Source organism: Rhinoderma darwinii, chromosome 2 (assembly GCF_050947455.1).
Source record: "Rhinoderma darwinii isolate aRhiDar2 chromosome 2, aRhiDar2.hap1, whole genome shotgun sequence".
Taxonomy (NCBI): domain Eukaryota; kingdom Metazoa; phylum Chordata; class Amphibia; order Anura; family Rhinodermatidae; genus Rhinoderma; species Rhinoderma darwinii.
In genome coordinates this window covers 118,445,463-118,465,256 of record NC_134688.1, presented here as the reverse complement: position 1 = coordinate 118,465,256, position 19,794 = coordinate 118,445,463, and the positions used below count along the sequence as shown (strand labels likewise).

General features: G+C 40.0%; 1 protein-coding gene across 3 annotated transcripts in view; it reads right to left on the bottom strand.

Moving 5' to 3' along the window:
- ADCY6 (adenylate cyclase 6) overlaps window positions 1–19,794 on the bottom strand; it is a 221,544-nt gene that overhangs the window by 13,632 nt on the left and 188,118 nt on the right. For all 3 annotated transcript variants that reach the window (XM_075852209.1, XM_075852207.1, XM_075852208.1), the window contains exons 11-18: window positions 11,887–11,912; window positions 9,195–9,342; window positions 6,610–6,707; window positions 5,313–5,400; window positions 5,113–5,229; window positions 4,419–4,577; window positions 3,947–4,122; window positions 591–623 (exon numbers count right to left, since the gene is read on the bottom strand). In XM_075852209.1, the coding sequence (XP_075708324.1) occupies window positions 591–623; window positions 3,947–4,122; window positions 4,419–4,577; window positions 5,113–5,229; window positions 5,313–5,400; window positions 6,610–6,707; window positions 9,195–9,342; window positions 11,887–11,912 (845 nt within the window). The remainder of the gene's footprint in view (window positions 1–590; window positions 624–3,946; window positions 4,123–4,418; window positions 4,578–5,112; window positions 5,230–5,312; window positions 5,401–6,609; window positions 6,708–9,194; window positions 9,343–11,886; window positions 11,913–19,794) is intronic.

Below are 19,794 nucleotides of genomic sequence, written 5' to 3'. Positions count from 1 at the left end.
TTCAGGGAGTTACAGTGGCGCTATCTACAGGGGGGGGGGGGGTGCCATCTACAAGGGGGCTGTGTGGCATTACCTACACGGGGGCTGTGTGGCACCAACTACAACAACATATCTCCTCCTTACATGCACTTTGGAAAGGAGCACTTCGGAGAGCAAGCGACAGAAAACACTGCCATCACTCGGATCACATCCAAGTGGGGGCTGTGTTTTACACACCCACATAGAGTTCCACGGGAGCCGTGTGGCCGAGAAACCCTGCAGTGTGAATAGGGCCTTACTGTAGTAGTAGACTGCACATCCTTCTATATATCTGAACCAATTAGCCGTCTTGCACATGACCGAGTGACACCCGGGACGTTTTTCACAGCATCCGAGTGGCACCGGATTGTTTTTACAGACCCATTCACTTTAGTGGGAGAATTGGGTCTGGGAAAATGGACCCGACTCTCCGATCCGTGAAAAGATAGCACATGTCCCATCTTTCCACGGATCACAGACGGGACATGGGCGGCACACACAGTCGTGTGCTTTAGGGATTAAGGTGATTAAACACAAGTAAACCTAGAGGATGTCTTACTGTTCTCACTTACCATTGCTCTTCTTCTTGAGTGTGATTGAAGGAACTGAAATATAAAAACATAGAACCACCTATTAATACTGGTTGTATTAGTACCTATTAGCCGACCACTATTGATGAACACAAGTATCTATGCTGTTACTTGACATTAGCATTCTCTGTTGCTCCATTAATACTATGGCGATTTGTAATCTCAGCTAAAGTGGAATTACACTTTTAAGATAACCTTCAACAGGAAGGAAGCTTATTCCTCTATAACCAACCCCTATCTATCTATCTATCTATCTATCTATCTATCTATCTATCTATCTATCCTAAAGATACTGAATATCCTAAATTCTGCATCTTTTTTTTAAATTTAGCAATGAACACCACCAGCATTTTTGTAATATTTAAGGCTTACAAACTGATGTCCACAATATCACTAAGAAACAGCGTGATCACCTCTGGTATCTGGGTCTATTGCTAGGCAGCTCTGTGTTTGCAGTGACCATTAATTTGGGAGTGTGAAAGTCTACTGAATCAGTCTAAGATTAAAATCCAGTTTCCTTTTGAACAAAGAAAGGTACATCAAATGCCTCATGTTTTCTAAAGTCTCTTTATATATGTGAACACCTAAATCTTTATTAAAACAATGACAAGTTCTTGTAGAGTCAAGATTTTATAAATGTGACCTCCAAAATAAATGTAACTAAAAGGGTTTTCATTGACAAACTATGCTTCAGTTCTACCAGACGCAACTCCTGTTCTACGGCATAATCCCACAAAGACAAAAGTCACAGGTAATAAGTGAAATTCGCAGGTGATGAGCGAATTCATTTGCCTGATAGCTGGGTTTTCTAGCCAACAGACTAAAATGGGAGATTTAATTCACCTATTATTCTCTCGAAATCACCAAAGAGAAATCTAAAAGATGGCAAAACGATTCATCCATTGCATTTGAAGGGTAAGGCTACACGGAGCGCCACTGACCTAGCCGCAACACGGCCAACAACCGCACCAGCATCATGTTTGGCGCGGCTGTCAAACGGCCCCTTACCTGCAAAATCGTGCAGCCAATAATGAATACACTCGCCACATACTTTTGCAGATAAAGGGTCGTTTTACCCGCAACAACGCGCGGCAATAAGCAGGCTATTTGACATCTGCGTCAAATATGGTGACAGCGCGGTTGTTGGCCGCATCGCAGCCGAGTCAGTGCCGCTCCGTGTGGCCTTACCCTAATAGCTGACAAATTGGTGAACTGATACAGTGAAAATTTGCCAGTCTCAAGTAGCAGGTAAAGCATTGGACATCCGTAAAATTTGCACAAAAAAGCTCACTAAACATCTAATGCCAGTTTCTGCTATAGACCACAGTGAACAGTAAGTTTAGAGCATAGCTAATCTCTGTCTTTCAAGGTACAGTATCATGTGTGTGTATATATATATATATATATATATATATATATATATATATATATATATACATATATATAAAAAATCTTATATTATATTTTTAGTCAACAGTAATATATTAGAGTTTTGCATGAATAGCAATTTGGCTATTATAATAGTGTAATCAGAAACAAACCCTTGACCAGAAGGCATTTCCTTGTATGCAGAATACATACTGCTATTGACAGCAGCCATTACCCTTCATATGGGACACAGAATCTGTAGCCTGCTGAATGCCTGTCTGGTAAGCCACAGAGAACTTAAATTTGCCAACATGTACTAATATCAGAATGTTCGCTCTTGTAAGGGGCTTTATCATGTTGAGGATATTATAGATTAGGCTTTGTTCACATCTGCATTGTGGTCCCGTTCTGAGCTTTATGTCAGAACGGGAACCTGAACAGACACAAACTGACACACGAGACTACGTTATTGCTTCCGGCAAAACGACGGGTCCGGTGGACAACAGAGACAAACGTAAACCATGGACACCGGATCCGTCACCATTGAAATCAATGGTGATGGAAACGGAAACCTCTGATTTCGATCTGTGTCTGTTCAGGGTCCCGTTCTGACGGAAAGCTCAGGTGGAATGTCAGAACGGGACACCAAAGCAGATGTGAACAGAGCCTTAGGAACTTGCTTTTGTGCAATTCTCCAATACTTTGTTTTGAGTTTACCAAAGAAGAATCAGCTGTCAACTTTGTTATCTATTTCTATTCAGCAAGAGGAGACCAGATGGAAGAAAAATAAATACTCTGCAACAAATGCCTTCATATCAAGGATTAACATATAAACATCCTTTTTGGTTTGTTTTCATGCATACAGAACATTTTAATTTTTTTTTATATTGACCTAATTTGGGAAACCGTAAAAAATTTACTAAATTAGCAAAAGTAAACAAATCTCACAACAAAACATTCGAATGTAATAAAGCAGCAAAAAGCAGCAGTAATTTTGAAGCGATTTTATTTAAGAAAACCAGTGCAAAAATACAAACCGTGGTAATTCCCCCGAGATACGTATGTTTTTCTAAACGTGACTGTACATTAGATAATCAGCAGATCTAATGTTCATGGGGCAGGCCGTCTGCTTTCAGCAGAAACAAAAACGGGGTATGTTGGATGTCGACTGCGCTATTAATTCCGTCAAAAACGATGGAACCCTGTCACAACGGTGACAAACGGAAACCTTTAGCAATGTTTCCATCACCATTGATATCAATGGTGATGCAAACGGAAGCTTAGGTTTCCATTTGCCTTTCCGTTGAGGGGTTAACCTGACGGAAACATCAGACGGAACCCCTCAACGGAAGGGCAACGCTAATGTGAACAGGCCCTTAACTGTAGGTGAAAGGTAAAATATATATATATATATATATATATATATATATATATATATATATATATATATAAAAGCATAATCAAGATTATCTCTAATGCTTCCCGGACATAGAGACATAAGAAGCGTTACAGTAAATAAACATGGTAAGCTTTATCTCAGATATACCAACAAGGGCCACTCCGCTGATACATCTTTCCCAATTCTAACCAAGTTGCAGACAACTCTTACCATTAACCAGCCAGAGAAGGGTAACAAATTCCAAAAAATAATTTCATAGTTTACAGAACACTCATCTGTAATGATGCGTACAAAGACTACTTGACATCTAATTTACTTCAAATGTGGATTGCCCGGAGGATTTCTCATTGAAGCATATGATGTGAACAAGATGGTAAAATAAAAGTAAAGTAGAAGGTTTTTATTAAGAGAAAATAGGTGGTCAATCATGGTGGACGTGAACTTGTGTTTACCAAAATACATTGCAATTTACATACAGAACATCCCTTTACATGTAAATCTGGCCATTGCGGCAAAGAAATATTTGACAGTTCTGAGAGGTACAAACACATCTAACAAGGTTAAGACTTACAATGCATTAGCCGTCACCAGCAGGTCGTAATTGTCAAACAGAACAACCTCAGGTGCTTCCACGATGATAATGTAGAGAATCTGGATGCAGAGCATGAGCGCAAGCTTCCCAATGCTGCTGATCTGTAGAAACACGGAGCAGGCCAGCAGGCTCAACAGTATGCTGTAGTTGAAGTACTGCCAAAAAGATAAAATGGTACAGAATTTTTTTTTGTGCGGCCATACTTGTCCCAGTCTTCCAGTTAAAAGTATCAGGTCGCATTGTTGTTTACAGCACTGAAACAGTTACCAACTTAATAAAACAATACAAAATCAATATAAAAAAAGCTGATCAATCGAAACCACATTTAGATGTTGAATGACAGCCACCTCATGTCCTCCAGACCACTAAATAGAGTAAGTCACTTGCTATTGTCCTGTGTTCTTAACAGTACATTGCTACTATAATACTTTAGGATTTATTGTTTTCATACCTCTGGGAAGTTGCAAGATGGTCGGTCAGAGCCGCAGGGAGCAGTTTCCATGCTCAGGTTATAGCTAAGCATTTGTAAATGGCAGACATTGACGGAATCCTTACTGATGTTCAGTTCTTGAGCAGCACATTCAGCAAGACTCTGATGATTACAGGCAAACTAGAAATACAACATAAGAGACTGAGATCAAAGCCACTGATCATATTTCAAATAGCTGGCAGCAATAGAAGTATAAATGCCCAAGAAAGACAATTAGATGGTACATTTGCCAAAAATGACTGTCTACAGTAATTTAATTTCCATACCAAAAAATCCCTCATTAATAAGAGCCAAGAAGTCAGTTATTCATAGAATACGTCAGAACTATCACAGCTCTTGCAGACGACCGAGATCAGGCCGTGAAAAACGGTCCGTGTGTCCGCCGGATTTCCCGACCCGACCACGATACAGTTGAATGGGACTCCTGGCATCATAGACATACCTAATGCAAGGAGTCTCTGCCTCCTCACAAAAAAAGCAGTTCCGTTCGGAGGCAGGGACTCCTAGGTTCATAAATGTCTATGATGCCAGGAGTCCCGTTAACCTGTACCGTGGTCGGGCCGGGAAATCCGGCCAACACACCGTTTTTCACGGCCTGAGTTTGGTTGCGTGCAAGAGCTGTTCGTATTCCAAGTTGGTATATGTAGAAACTTACCATGTTAACAAAGGCAGAGGTGAACACAAGTAAGATGGTGAAGATCCCAATGAGGGTACTGTTTGTACGTGATTGGACAATCTTCCTAGATACCCGTTGCAAGACCGACGGAAACAGCTATTAGAGAAAACCAAAGTGATGAATAACTTCAAGAAACAATCATCCGCCTACAGTTATTTATAATTTCCACATCCGCTCACCTTTATGCAAGAATACACGGCACACACAAAGAGAATATTGACCAAAATGATGAAGATACTGGTATAGATTCCAAGCATGAGGAGGGAACTGCATAAAAAACACAATAAACTAGAGTAATTCAACAATTACTATGATCTCCGCAAGCTCAATAGTTTGCAATTATTAGGTAATATCTTCTATCAAATCCAGTCAATTATTGAATGTAGATTCAATTCTAATTTAAAGAAAATGCGATTTGTGATATTAGTTTATTGATCTCTGCAGCGGCTCACTGTAATCTCATTAGGAAAAAACATTATTGTTTTTTAAATAGATTCTGGTTTCAGGTATCTGAATCATGGAGGTTCTAGATGTTGACACAGTTAGGCTATGTTCACACAGGGTATTTTGTCGAGTTTTTTGACGCAGAAACCGCGTCGCAAAATTCGGCAAAAACCGCCCGAAAATGCCTCCCATTGATTTCAATGGGAGGCGTCGGCGTCTTTTTCCCGCGAACAGTAAAACTGCCTCGCGGGAAAAAGAAGCGACATGCCCTATCTTCGGTCGCTTCCGCCTCTGACCTCCCATTGACTTCAATGGGAGGCAGAGAAAGCGTATTTCGCGCTGTTTTATGCCCGCGGCGCTCAATGGCCGCGGGCGAAAAACTCCGCGAAAATCGGCGTGCAGGGAGAGGAATATCTGCCTCAAACTTCCAAACGGAATTTTGAGGCAGATATTCCTCCTGCAAAATACCCCGTGTGAACATAGCCTTAAAGCGTGCAATGCCTTTCAGCCCCAAGGCTCATAGAAGTTTCAAATGGATACTGTCAATATGTTTTATCCAAACAGTTCTACTAGCAACCTCCATCCAGTGTCACTGAGCTGACATGTCTGAGCCTTGAAACATTTATATCACTGCATATGATCCGGACTAGGACGCTAAGAGTCCAGTGGCTACTTTTGGTCACAGAAGAAATAGGTCATAAAAAGGAAATTTACTATATATTGTTTTTTTAATAAAACATATACATTGTGAACACTAATGTTTACAAAGAATTATCCGATTTTGACAACTTTGTTTAACTTAGCAGGCCCCCCTGAGAGTAACTGAAAATAAGGGGTCTTGTAGCTGGGTAAAATGAAGCATCACATAGCACCAATTCAAATCAATGGACATTTATGTTACGTATGGATGCCAGAGGCCTTCCAGCGCAAGAGACGCTCCGTGATCGAAGGACTGCTCTATATTAACGTGCCATTTAAAATAGGTTGCAAAAAGAGGACAATCCCTTTGGATAGTGTCCAACATGTACTTACTGGGGAAATACGACAATTTGGATAAAACAAATGAAACAGAAGACCAGCAAGGTGCAGGCAACATAACCTCCAAAGCGATCATCCACTTTCTTAGAATACTGCAACATATAAAAAAAAAGAAGAATTAAAAGGCGTATGACTACTTTGTGAATACTGTAATATACAACGTTCTGAATAATGTACATCTATCACCGTTTAGCTATTATAACCACTGACAGTTGCAGTGAATTGCGTTGATACTCTCGTGACAATGACAACTGTCAAGGGGTGGGATATATTAGGCAACAAGTGAACAGTCAGTTCTTGAAGTTGACGTGTAGGAAGCTTCAGAACTAGACCATGGAAGAAGATGGTCTCATGCGTCACGTTTTCTTTTACGTCATGTCATTTTGCAGTCTTCCTTCATGACGAAGTAGTACAGCGCTTACATAGAGTACAGTGGGGCCGTCACATGACGAAGAGTCGTGTCGTCATGAAAGAAGACTGTGCAGCTAGACTTCCGGTCCCCCGCCAGCACTATAAAACTCTTATCATTATCAGCGCGACGGGGGACCGGAATGTATATTACCGAGTGTACTCACATACTGCAGTGAGTGCATTGCTAATTCTTTTCGGTCCCCACATAACCCCTTCCTGACCAAAACCATTTTAAGATTTTCATTTTTTCCTCTCCACATTCCAGAAGCCATAGCATCTTTATTTTTCCGTCGATATAGTACTATGATGGCTTGATTTTTGCGGGACGAGATGTAGTTTTTCGTAGCACCATTTATTTGGCCGTATAATGTACTAGGAAACGGGGAAAAAATTATTTGTGGGGTAGAAAAAGAAAAAAACAGCGATTCCTCCATGGTTTTTTGCGCGCTGTTTTTACGCAACATGTTAACAACATGTTAACTTTATTCTGTGGGTTAATACGATTACGGCGATACCAAATATGTATCGTTTTTTCTATATTTTACTACTTTTACAATTAAATACCTAAGTGTAAAAAAGAAAATTCATTTTGCGTCGCCAAATTCCGAGAGCCATAACTTTTTTATTTTTCCGTCGATTAAGTGGTATGAGGGCATATTTTTTGTGGGATAAGATGTCGTTTTTAAGAATACCATTTTGGTGTAAATGCGACGATTTGATCACTTTTTATTTCTTTTTTTGTGTGAGATTAGGTGACCAAAAAATAGAGATTCTGGCGTTTACAATGTTTTTTTTTTTACAGCGTTCACCGTGCGGGTTAAATAATGATATATTGTAATAGTCCAGACTTTTACGGACGCGGCGATACCAATTATGTATATTTATTTATTTTTTTACTATGCTCTAGGGGGAAAATGGGAAAAGGGGGGTTTTTTGAACATTTAATTTTTTTATTTTATTTTTTTACACAAAAAAAACACCAACTTTATTTAACTCATTTTTACTTTTTTTATTAGTCACCCTAGGGGACTTCAACCAGCGATCGTTAGATTGCTTGCACGATATCGTGATTCTGACAGGCATCTATTAAGCCCATAATTGGTGTACAAAGCTGGCGGTCCTGGGGGTCTTCATTAGGCCCCCAGGCAGCCATAGCAACCATTGCCCCCCCGCGATTGCGTTGCGGGGGCGCGATGAGCTGTTAGAGGGGGTCGCCCCCCTCTTTCTCACGATTTAAATGCTGCGGTCGGTATTGACCGCAGCATTTAAGTAGTTAAACTAGCGGGATCGCGCTCAAGCTGTAACAACCAGCCGACACCGGCATCGTATGGAGCGAGCTCACTGCGTGAGCCCGCTCCATACGTTCCCTTCCCGGCTATGATGTAACTGTATGTCATATGTCGGGAAGGGGTTAATGGATCTCCTGCTAACATCCTGGTGCCAGATACCACAGGACACCTTCAGAGGATTTGTGAAGTCCATGTCTGCCAGTTTTGGCAGCACGATGGGAACCTACACAATATTAGGGAGGTGGTTTTAATATTATGGCGTAACGGGGTACATAACCTATAGGCTGTTCCGTGTGAATATTTTAAAATAAATAAGTTTGTTTACATGTATAAAAAAAATTATGACATGCATGAACACATGTGGTGTCATAGACTGTATACTGAGCTAGAAGCATTTCAGTGGACAATACCGTGGCGCGCGCGCACACACACACACACGCACGCACGCACACACACACACACACACACGCACACAAAGCACTTGAAGACATGCGGACGCCAATACAAAATTCATACTGCAGCCCTGATTAGCAGTCTGTGTGCCTCTGTGCATTGTGGGCATGAGGCCTTAAAAAAGAAACGGAGATGGCGCCAAAGCTGCAGGGTCATATGGCTAATGAATAAATTAAAAAAAAGCTTTTAACTTTAGCGGTAGTTGCAAACTCATTTTATACTGAAATCCTCAATACAAAATGAAGATAATTGTTGCACAGTTTCCTATTCATATCCATTATAAAAGACTTTGCTCCATGTAGACATGTTTTAATCTATTAAGACAAGAACAACAAATTACATTTGGATAATAGAATCAAGTATTTGAACTGTGTTTTGTCCAATTCAATGAGGCACCAAGAGATGTTCTCATTTACTGTATGTTACCTTTTTCTCAAGGTCTGGGGTTTGAAAAGTGAGAATGAACTTTTTAACATGATCTTTTCGCAACTGATCAATACTTCGTGCATCTATTGCTCTTGCCAGGAACTCATCCACTTCATCCTCTGGATTTAGAGCTTCCTGTGTGTTCCTGCTGCAAAATACAAAAGGATCGATACAATTAATGGAAGATCTACATCTGTACACAGCTAACTCTTCTAAACTTCGATGACAAAACGACCCGACTATTAGCAGCATATGTAACATAGTGGTAACTTGTGCTCTAATGAAGATTACCGCCGTGCCCAAGGAACGAATAAAATAAACTGAATGGGTATTTGAGCACTACTGCGTAGCACACAGGCCGAGCTAGACCGCAAAAACGTAACGCAGTTGACGATAACACAATTTTGTTTTGTTGCATCTGCAAGTTACAGCAAATGGACTTGTTCGTAGATTAGCAAAAGTAAACATCGAACAATAAACATAGAAAATACACAAAAATAAAAAATGGCATCAATTCCTTCCTTCTTAATTCCCTCTTTTCCCTTTGCAATACAAGGCAAAATATTATCATCAAAAGTGACAAATAGATAAATATATATTTCCTGTGTCTGGTTTTAGGACAATGGATTCAGAACCTTCCCCTCGGCATCTACAATAGGAGACCAGGAAAGCGAGGCCAGCCCCATATCGAATCCCTGTCCCCTCAGCCATTTGCCAGATGAAAATAGAAGAGATCAGAAGGAAATTAACTCCCGTTTTCTCTTCAAGATTTCTACAATCTAAGTAACATGCAAAAAAATAAGGCACCTTTAATGTGACCCATAATCTGTACAATTCCATTGAAAAACAAACTGAAATAATTTAGGGGGGAAAAATAAAAATAACAAAACTACAATAATGTGGTTGCATTAGTATGAACACCATTTTATAATTGGGGATGTGGTTGTGTTCAGAATTAGCCAATCACATTTAAATGCATGTTAAATAGTAGTGAGTACACAGCTGTCATTATTTAAAGTGATTCTGAGTAACCCCATATAAAGTTCAGCTGTTCTATTAGGATTTTCCTGATATTTTCTTTGTTGCATGTGACAGCAAAAGCCGTGGTCCGTAAAGAGCTTACAACACATCAAAGGGATCTGATTGTTGAAAGGCATTAGTCAGGAGAAGAGTACCAAAGAATTTCCAAGGCATTGGATATACAGTGGAACACAGTGAAGATGGTCATCAAGAAGTGGATTACATTGGGCACAACAGTGACATTACCAAGAACTGGACATCCCTCAAAACTTGATGAAAAGACAAGACGAAAATTGGTCTGGGAGGCTACCAAGAGGCCTACAGCAACATTAAAGGAGCTGCAGGACTTTCTGGCAGGTACTGGTTGTGTAGTGCATGTGACAACAATCTCCCGTATTCTTCATATGTCTGGGCTTTGGGGTAGGGTGGCAAGACGGAAGCCTTTTCTAACAAAGAAAAACTTCCAAGCCCGGCTATTTTGCAAAGACCTATATCAAGTCTGCCAAAAGCATGTGGGAAAACGTGTTATGGACTGAGGAGACGAAAGTTAAACTTTTTGGCCGTAATTCCAAAAGCTATGTTTAGCCCAAAGCCAACACTGCACATCATCAAATGAACACCGTACCGACAGTGAAGCATGGTGGAGGCAGCATTATGCTTTGCGGCTGTTTTTCTGCAGCTGGAACTGGGGCTTTAGTCTAGGTGGAGGGAATTATGAACAGTTCCAAATATCAGGCAATATTGGCACAAAACCTGCAGGCCTCTGTTAAAAGTTGAAGAGGAGTTTCACCTTTCAGCACGACAACGACCCAAAGCATACCTCCAAATCAACAAAAGAATGGCTTCACCAGAAGAAGATCAAAGTTTTGGAATGGCCCAACCAGAGCCCAGACCTGAATCCCATTGAAAATCTGTGGGGTGACCTGAAGAGGGCTGTACACAGGAAATGCCCTCGCAATCTGACAGATTTGGAGCGCTTTTGCTAGGAAGAGTGGGCAACAATTGCCAAGTCAAGATGTGCCATGCTAATAGACTTCTACCCAAAAAGACTGAATGCTGTCATAAAGTCAAAGGGTAATTCAACAAAGTATTAGTTTAAGGGTGTGCATATTTATGCAACCACATTATTTTTGTTCTTTATTTTTCCAATCAAAAAGATTTCAGTTTGTTTTTCAATACAATTGTACAGATTATAGGTGACATTAAAGTTGGAGAAAGTTCTGAAATTATTCATCTTGGACTGATTTAGTAACATGGCAAAAACCTGTCATTTCAAGAGCTGGTTCACATCAGCGTTTGCTTTCTGTTCAGGGGTTCCGTCAGAGGTTTCACTATTGACTGCGCTATTGATTCCATCACAAAAACGGAAACCTTCCGGAATGGTGACAAACGGAAACCATTAGCAATGTTTCCGTCACCATTGATATCAATGGTGATGCAAACGGAAGCTAAAGTTTCCGGTTGACTTTCCGTTGAGGGGTTCACCCGACATAAACCTCCGACGGAACCCCTGAACGGAAAGCGAACGCTGATGTGAACCGACCCTTGGGGTGTGTAGGCTTTTTATATCCACTGTACATGTATGTATACATGTTAAATAAACATGTATACATTTATAAGCAGTATACAAGAGTGATTTGCATAAGCAGTATATAACACCACTTGTACTTACTTGTCTTTGCTTGATTCATCAATGCCCTGAGAAAAGAAAGACAAAATTAGCAGGTTTTACCCTTTATGCTTTAGGATAATATTAGTAAATCATGCTTTTATCACTATACATGTACATTTACATTATTTTGCAAATATCACACACTGCCTCTAAACAACTAGTGAAGAAGACTTTAAGAAACTAATAAAATATGGAATTAAACAAGGTTTTTAAACAAAACGAAAAGTGGATTTAAATCATGGGGCAGTTTCAAAGTTAGTACTTGTTCCAATGTCATCACTAAGGTATGGATCCTTGAAGTGGTTACAAAGGGAAATATTAACGATCCTTTTTAAAAAAAAAAAAAAAGTTCACGCTATGTCAGAATTTGCCCCTCTTAAAAAAATAAAAAAAAAACTCCTCCAAAACAAACAACTGGTTGACCAGATCTATCTAGTGATAGTGAGAACTGAGCTTAGTATGTTATAATAAGTAAGGCCACAGATGATGCATTTAGTTCTTTAAAGCGTTTAATAACTTTTAATTAAAATCAATTTCCAGCCAGAATATCTCCTGTACGAGGGATGCCACCTTGTCTGAGAACGTGGGAAAAAGATCAGGGCTTCAGAAATTCTGCATGTCTAGTGTGGGAAAGAAGTATTTCCTAGGCTTTGTGCGTCTCATGTAGCACTGCCTCATACAGAACCAGATCAGGGTCGAAATATGTCCCTGAACAAAGCTTGCATGTCGTCCTATCACTCCCATTTTTTGGGAAGGAGGGAAATGGTAGAATGGTACTCCTATAAACTATTGTACAGTTACAAAGTATTACCAAAATCTGTGCCCATGTAATACTGCCCTACAGAAAACGAATACCAAACTAATACCACAAGACAAGCTACCAGAGTTTGCATATAGTGGGGGCACCTAAATAGTAGATGCCTTAGGGCAAATTCCCTTTTTGCCCACACTTTAATCCCACCTAGCTCTATGCTTGAGTAAGTGTTTTACTTTAGTTTTTGAGCTGGAGAATGACTATGTCAAGTTTCCACTAGAAAATTAATGTTTCAAAATGGGCTTTAGGGGCTCTACTTAACATTCTACCATTCTATCTATCATGCCTTTTAGCCTAAATAGTATGCTAACTATGGCCAGTAGTGTACCTCTGCTCGCTCTGCATGCTTTATCTCAATGAGCATGGGAATAGAGCATGGAGATAGTTAAAACATTGGATATCTCCAAGGAGGAGGCTTTGTTTTCCATGCTCGTATAAGCTTGAACAGCGAAGTAAAAAAAAAAAAAAACACCTAAAAGAGGCAAAGTTATGATGGGTCTTCTACAGAAAAATTTTCGGCACAAATTTTAAGTTGGCCCTGGTCCCGATTAAAATCGGAGGATACTGGTAGAATATGTAGTTGTCGTGAACCTTCTTCTTAGATTGGACTAATTTGTATATCAAAAGAGAGGAAATGTAAAGAAGTTTGACAAAATCTGGGCCCCTGGCTGGACAGACACCCCAGCTCCATTAACATTAAATATAGACCGAATATTTAATTGATCAATGGATTGAATGGTGAGTGTTTGCTTCTCTCTTCATGTACAATTACTACTAATGATTGATATCTACACTCTTCTGAGAGATTATAGCAAAGCTTATGAGTAATTCCTGATGTGATGTGGACAATGTATATTATTATACGTGAGACTTTCTTCTTATCGCGTGAACAGGTCTTCTTCAAAAATAAGGACTAAAATAGAGTTACAATGTATGATGTGTGTATCTTCAATGAAATGGGAGGGTTGGGTAAAGAGTTTGAAAAGGCATTTGTTTTTGCAAACTTTTTAAATGTTTAATGAAAATGTACCTGATAAAAAAAAAAAAAAAGAATCATAGGATACTTATATTTACACAATTGTAGCTGTATATGTCTCATCACTATAAGATCTATTTTAATTTTGCACAAAACTAATTGTCACTTTAATAGACTGTTCCATACACTTAAATATGCGCTTTCCGTCCAGGGAACCCATTAACGGAACCCTGAGGGAAACCATAGGTTTCAATAATGATGGATCCAACCATTCACATTGGATCCGTCACCATTGAAATCAATGGTGATGCATTTCCGTTTGTTTCAGTCAGGGTTCCGTTCTGACTGAAAGCTCAGACGGAACGCCTGAACGGAGCCCTGATGCAGATGTGAACAAAGCCTAACTTACTGATCAAATTACAGCTGCCCATAGCAGTCTATGGAGCGTTGGGGAGGAAGCAGAGTGAGAGAGAGAGACACAAATGCTGCTGCAGCTTCTGATATGTGTTATATGTCCCCCCAGGGCTGGATTCTCAGCTATACTTCTCATTACTACTGTAGGCTCTACCCACTAGCTCACATAAAACTAAGAATTAGAAATCGAGCCTGCAGAGGGAAAAACTGCTAATAAAAAAGTGTCATGTACAAGTCATAATGGCCAGAAATAGTGTTAGTTCTCATGTACACACATAAACGCTTATTCTATAAAGTCACCTGAAACAACAGGTATGCTTTAAATATATTTCTATTTCAGAGTATCTGTAAATCTCACGGTTTTTTTTTTTTAAATAGAGAAATAATATTAAAAATATCCAAACCTTTATAGTGGTTACACAGACTTCGAGTAATCAGTCACGTCCAACAATAGTTTATTTATAACTCCCCATGTCATGAAGGCAGTCTCAAAGCACACATCTGCTCATAAGAACTGGTATACTGCAGAATATCACAGGAAACAATTAAATCATGTGTAATTCTGGCCAGTCATCCAGAACTGATGTCACTTTTGGCACTGCACGTTCCGAAAAAATTGTTTGTAAACAGAAGATTGATATGAGCCAGATCTAGGAAGTCTGTTAGTCCTCAGCGCTTGTTGAACCACAACTGTAAGCATGTACAACATGATATACAGTAATATTCAAATGGGTTCCATAGGGATATATATTTAGGCTTAAAAGAGCTGAATATGTGCAGTGCTCCAAATTAGCAAAGTATCTTGCGCTACGTTTGAGCACCCAAAAAGCTATTCTTGGACTGCAGTGGCTTGAAGATGAGCTTTGTTTACATGCCTTTCTCTGCTGGACTGACTGGCTGCTTGCTGTCCATGGACAGAGGACAGGCCAATGAATTCTGCAGGGAGTGCAAACAAACAAAGCTTATCTCCATGTAACCATGGTCCCAGAAACCAACATTTAATTTTTAATCTTTGTGGCTACTCCAGGTTGTATAAATATAGAAAGGAAATATAAATCGCATAATAAACTATAAATAGATTAAATGGATACTCTTTTCATGAAAAACTAAAACCAAGATGCCAATGTGAACAGAGCCTACTCCAGGATAGGTATGTCGTATGTCAGATAAAAGTTTTGATGTAAGACATAGGCTGTCTAGAAACACAGCAATAAACTTGTGTATATTGTCTTGCAGATAAAGACAGAAACACAACCATGAACATACGATAACAATGTTGCTTATATTCACAATACTGACTGAAAGCAACCCCTCTTATTATAGTGCATGAATTTTGTTAATCTGTTGCACAGCAGCTGCCTTGAGGCTCTGTCACCACATTATAAGTGGCCTATCTCCTACATAAGGATATCGGCGCTATAATGTAGGTGACAGCAGTTCTTTTTATTTAAAGAGGCTCTGTCACCAGATTCTCTAACCCCTATCTCCTATAGCATGTGATCGGCGCTGCAATGTAGATAACAGTAGCGTTTTTTGTTTTTTTTAAAACGTTCATTTTTGGCCAAGTTATGAGCTATTTTATATATATGCAAATGAGCTTTGAAATGGACAACGGGGCGTTTTTTTTTCGTTATGTCCAACTGGGCGTGTATTGTGTTTTTAACTGGGCGTGTTTATGTGTATGACGCTGACCAATCAGTGACCAGTCAGCATCATACACTCCTCTACATTCATTTACACAGCTGCACAGCGTTCTTACTAGAACGATGTGCAGCCACATACACAAATGTCCTGATAATGAATACACATGACCATCCAGCCTGGACGTCATGTGTATTCAGAATCCTGACACTTCTGACTCTTTTCTCTGAGATTTCCAGCAAGGGAAACGAAATCTAGTTTACCTCCGTGATCTCGCGAGATTACGAGTGGCTTGCTGAAATCTCAGAGAAAAGAGTCAGAAGTGTCAGGATTCTGAATACACATGACGTCCAGGCTGGATGTCATGTGTATTCATTATCAGGACACTTGTGTATGTGGCTGCACATCGTTCTAGTAAGAACGCTGTGCAGCTGTGTAAATGAATGTAGAGGAGTGTTGACGCTGACTGGTCACTGATTGGTCAGTGTCATACACAAACACGCCCAGTTGGACATAACGAAAAAAAAAAACGCCCCGTTGTCCATTTCAAAGCTCATTTGCATATATATAAAATAGCTCATAACTTGGCCAAAAATGAACGTTTGTTTAAAAAAACAAAACGTTACTGTTATCTACATTGCAACGCCGATCACATGCTATAGGAGATAGCGATTTGAGAATCTGGTGCCAGAGCCTCTTTAATAAAGCGATCTGTTTTCACCACTTTATTAGTGATTTTAGATTTATGCTAATGAGTTGCTTAATGCCCAAGTGGGCGTGTTTTTACTTTAGACCAAGTGGGCGTTGTACAGAGGAGTGTATGACGCTGACCAATCAGCGTCATGCACTCCTCTCCATTCATTTAGGCAGCGTATAGGGATCCTTTTAGATCGCTATGTGCTGTCTTATACTAACACATTAACAATACTGAAGTGTTTAGACAGTGAATAGACATTCTACGGGATGTCTATTCACAATCTGTGCACTTCGTTACGGTTTTTGTGGTAGTTACAGCAGAGCAAAGCGTAATCTCGCTGTTACCTGTCATTTACTGCGTAATCTCGCGAGATTACGCTTCCTCTGCTGTAACTACCACAGACAGAGTAACGAAGTGCAGAGATTGTGAATAGACATCCCGTGGAATGTCTATTCACTGTCTAAACACTTCAGTATTGTTAATGTGTTAGAATAAGACAGCACATAGCGATCTAAAAGGATCCCTATGCGCTGAGTAAATGAATGGAGAGAAGTGCATGTCGCTGATTGGTCAGCGTCATACACTCCCTTGTACAACGCCCACTTGGTTTAAAGTAAAAATACGCCCACTTGGGCATTAAGCAACTCATTAGCATAAATCTAAAATCACTAATAAAGTGGTGAAAACAGATCGTTTTATTAAATAAAAAGCACTGCTGTCATCTACATTATAGCTCCGATCTCCTTATGTAGGAGATACGGCACTTCTAATGTGGTGACAGAGCCTCTTTAAACAGGATCCGTCACTACTATATTAAATGCCCAATCTCTTTATTAATCTGATAGCCACTGTAATACCCAATAATTCCAGTGAAAATTGTATAAAAAAAATCTAAATCTGTATTGAAATATGCAAATGAGGCCATACTAGCCAAATGAGCGGTAACGCTGCTCTCTGTGGGCGGTGTTTGTGTTGTCTGTATGACGTTGTCCAATCAGCGCAATACATCTTCTTCCCTTCCCTGCACAGCGTGATCTCAACTTCAATCGTGAGATCAGGCTGTCTTTACACCTCTTGCCACAGCTCCTTCAACACGCCGCCTCAGCGCTCATACACAGCCTGATCTCGCGATTGAAGTGGATATCACGCAGTGCAGGGAAGCAGTTGTATAACGCTGATTGGACAGCATCATACAAACAACACAAACACCGCCCACAGAGAAAGCACAGTGTTACCGCCCATTTGGCTAGTATAGCCTCATTTGCATATTTAGAAAAAACGTCATAACTTTTAAAATAATAAACCTTTAGGCTGGGTTCACACGGAGTTTTTTGCAGGCAGAAAATCTGCCTCAAAATTCAGTTTGGAATTTTGAGGCAGATTTTACTCTGCCTGCACGCCGATTTTTGCTGCGTTTTTCGCCCACGGCCATTGACCGCCGCAGGCATAAAAAGCTGCAAAATACGCTTTCCCTGCCTCCCATTGATGTCAATGGGAGGTCAGAGGCGTAAACACCCGAAGATAGGGCATGTTTTTTCTTTTTACAAAACGCCTCAGCCTCCCATTAAAATCATTGGGGGGCATTTTCAGGCATGTTTTCCGACGCGGTTTCCGCGTCAAAAAACTCTGTGTGAACTGGCCCCTGAGGGATGCAATTTTCACTGGGCATTATTAAAGTAGTGAAGATCCTCTTTAAAAACACAACTGAATTCAATTCTTGACAATTGTTTTCCCAAGCCGTTGGAGACATGTCAAGCAACACAGAAGGTCCATATATAGACTATAAACTTTGTGGATATTGATATAACAAAGGCCAACATTCTACAAGTGGCTTAAATCAGTTTCCTGAAGAGAATGTAATATGCTAGTTTCTGGAGCAGAGTTTATGGGAAATGTAATATTCCCAAGGAAACAAAGCCAAAAAGTAAAAATATAAATCTGTTGACTAAGGTTATCTAGTTGACGCCAGTGGCACTGAGACACAGTCAACAGGCATATACCAGTGACTATCATCTTCATAACCTGTTCATTTCCCCGCATAACTATTTTCGAACCCATGGAGTAGATTTCCGCACTATAGCTGAATGTTAAAAGATAAATAAATCCGTGCTTATGCCCTTCAGAGCACCATGCTCTTAAATGACATCTTCCAGGTTCAGTGTTATAGCTGGTGTGAGGGAAGGGGGGAGATGAGTAGGCACGGGACATGCTGAAGACACATGAAGCATTCGCACCACATACACAAATATATTTAAATAAAGTTTATACATTTTACACTATCCATATATATATATACACCTTGCACCTTTTTTTTTTTTAAGGAGCGGTTGTAGGTTTTACGGGTTTGCGAAGGTCAGTTTTACAGTGGCAAATTTAAATTTGCATGCAACTTTTGCTCTAAATGTTTGACGCAAAGTTGCATGAAGGCAGTTGCAAGTGTTAATTACGGAGTTCTATTTTTTCAGACGATATGCTTTACCTCTTAATTTAAAGGGAACCCGTCACCAGCATTTTACCTATCAAACCAAAAATACCTGGTGGTAGTGAGCGAAAAATTATTGTTATTTAACCTATAATTGTCTTCTAAGTAGGCTCTGTACCTTTAGCATTCAGTTTTTGAGTGTTCCATGGCCATATGCAAATGAATATAAGAGTCATATCTGCTTTCCTCCAGCATTTTTGAGTTAACTCTGCCTCCTTGTTTTTCATTCACCTCTCCTGTCCTCCTTCCAGCACACACACAATCTCGCTCTTGCTCATTGGGACATTCTCTCTTCGACAGAAAGCCGTTATGATGTGCAATAGGACGCTGAAAGGGGGTGTGTACTATCAGCGGCGCATGCGCAGTAAATGGTTTCAGGGACGAACGAAGCAGGAAAGTGTAGCTAACAGATTAAGCGGGCGTGCGCAATATTTTATACGAGATTTCACCATTTCAGGATGGGACAGGTGCCAGCGGTGGGCAGGAATAAGAAGCAACATAATACAGTAAAGAATTATTACCATAAAAGGCGTGAAAATTATTCAGACCGATATTTACGGACAGAGGAGGACTATAGGAGAGGGGATAACGGAAATGAACTTTGGACAACTGCGGCCATTGCGGGGTAAGGAGAGTTCAACAGGTAAAAAACTGATGTCAGGTTCCCTTTAAAATGCAGGTTTTGGTAGAATAGCTGTTTGGAGTGTGCAATATAAATGTTTATTTATCACATTGGCAGGTGAAGGCCAAAAGTTCCATGCTCGCTCTTCCCACATTTCTGTGGGCACAAAGCTCCTGTAGATGTGTGGTATGTACAATCCTTTCACAGTGTATTTTGTGTGTAAGCCTCTGCTTGGATGCAAGTTTTAATATATAGAATATGG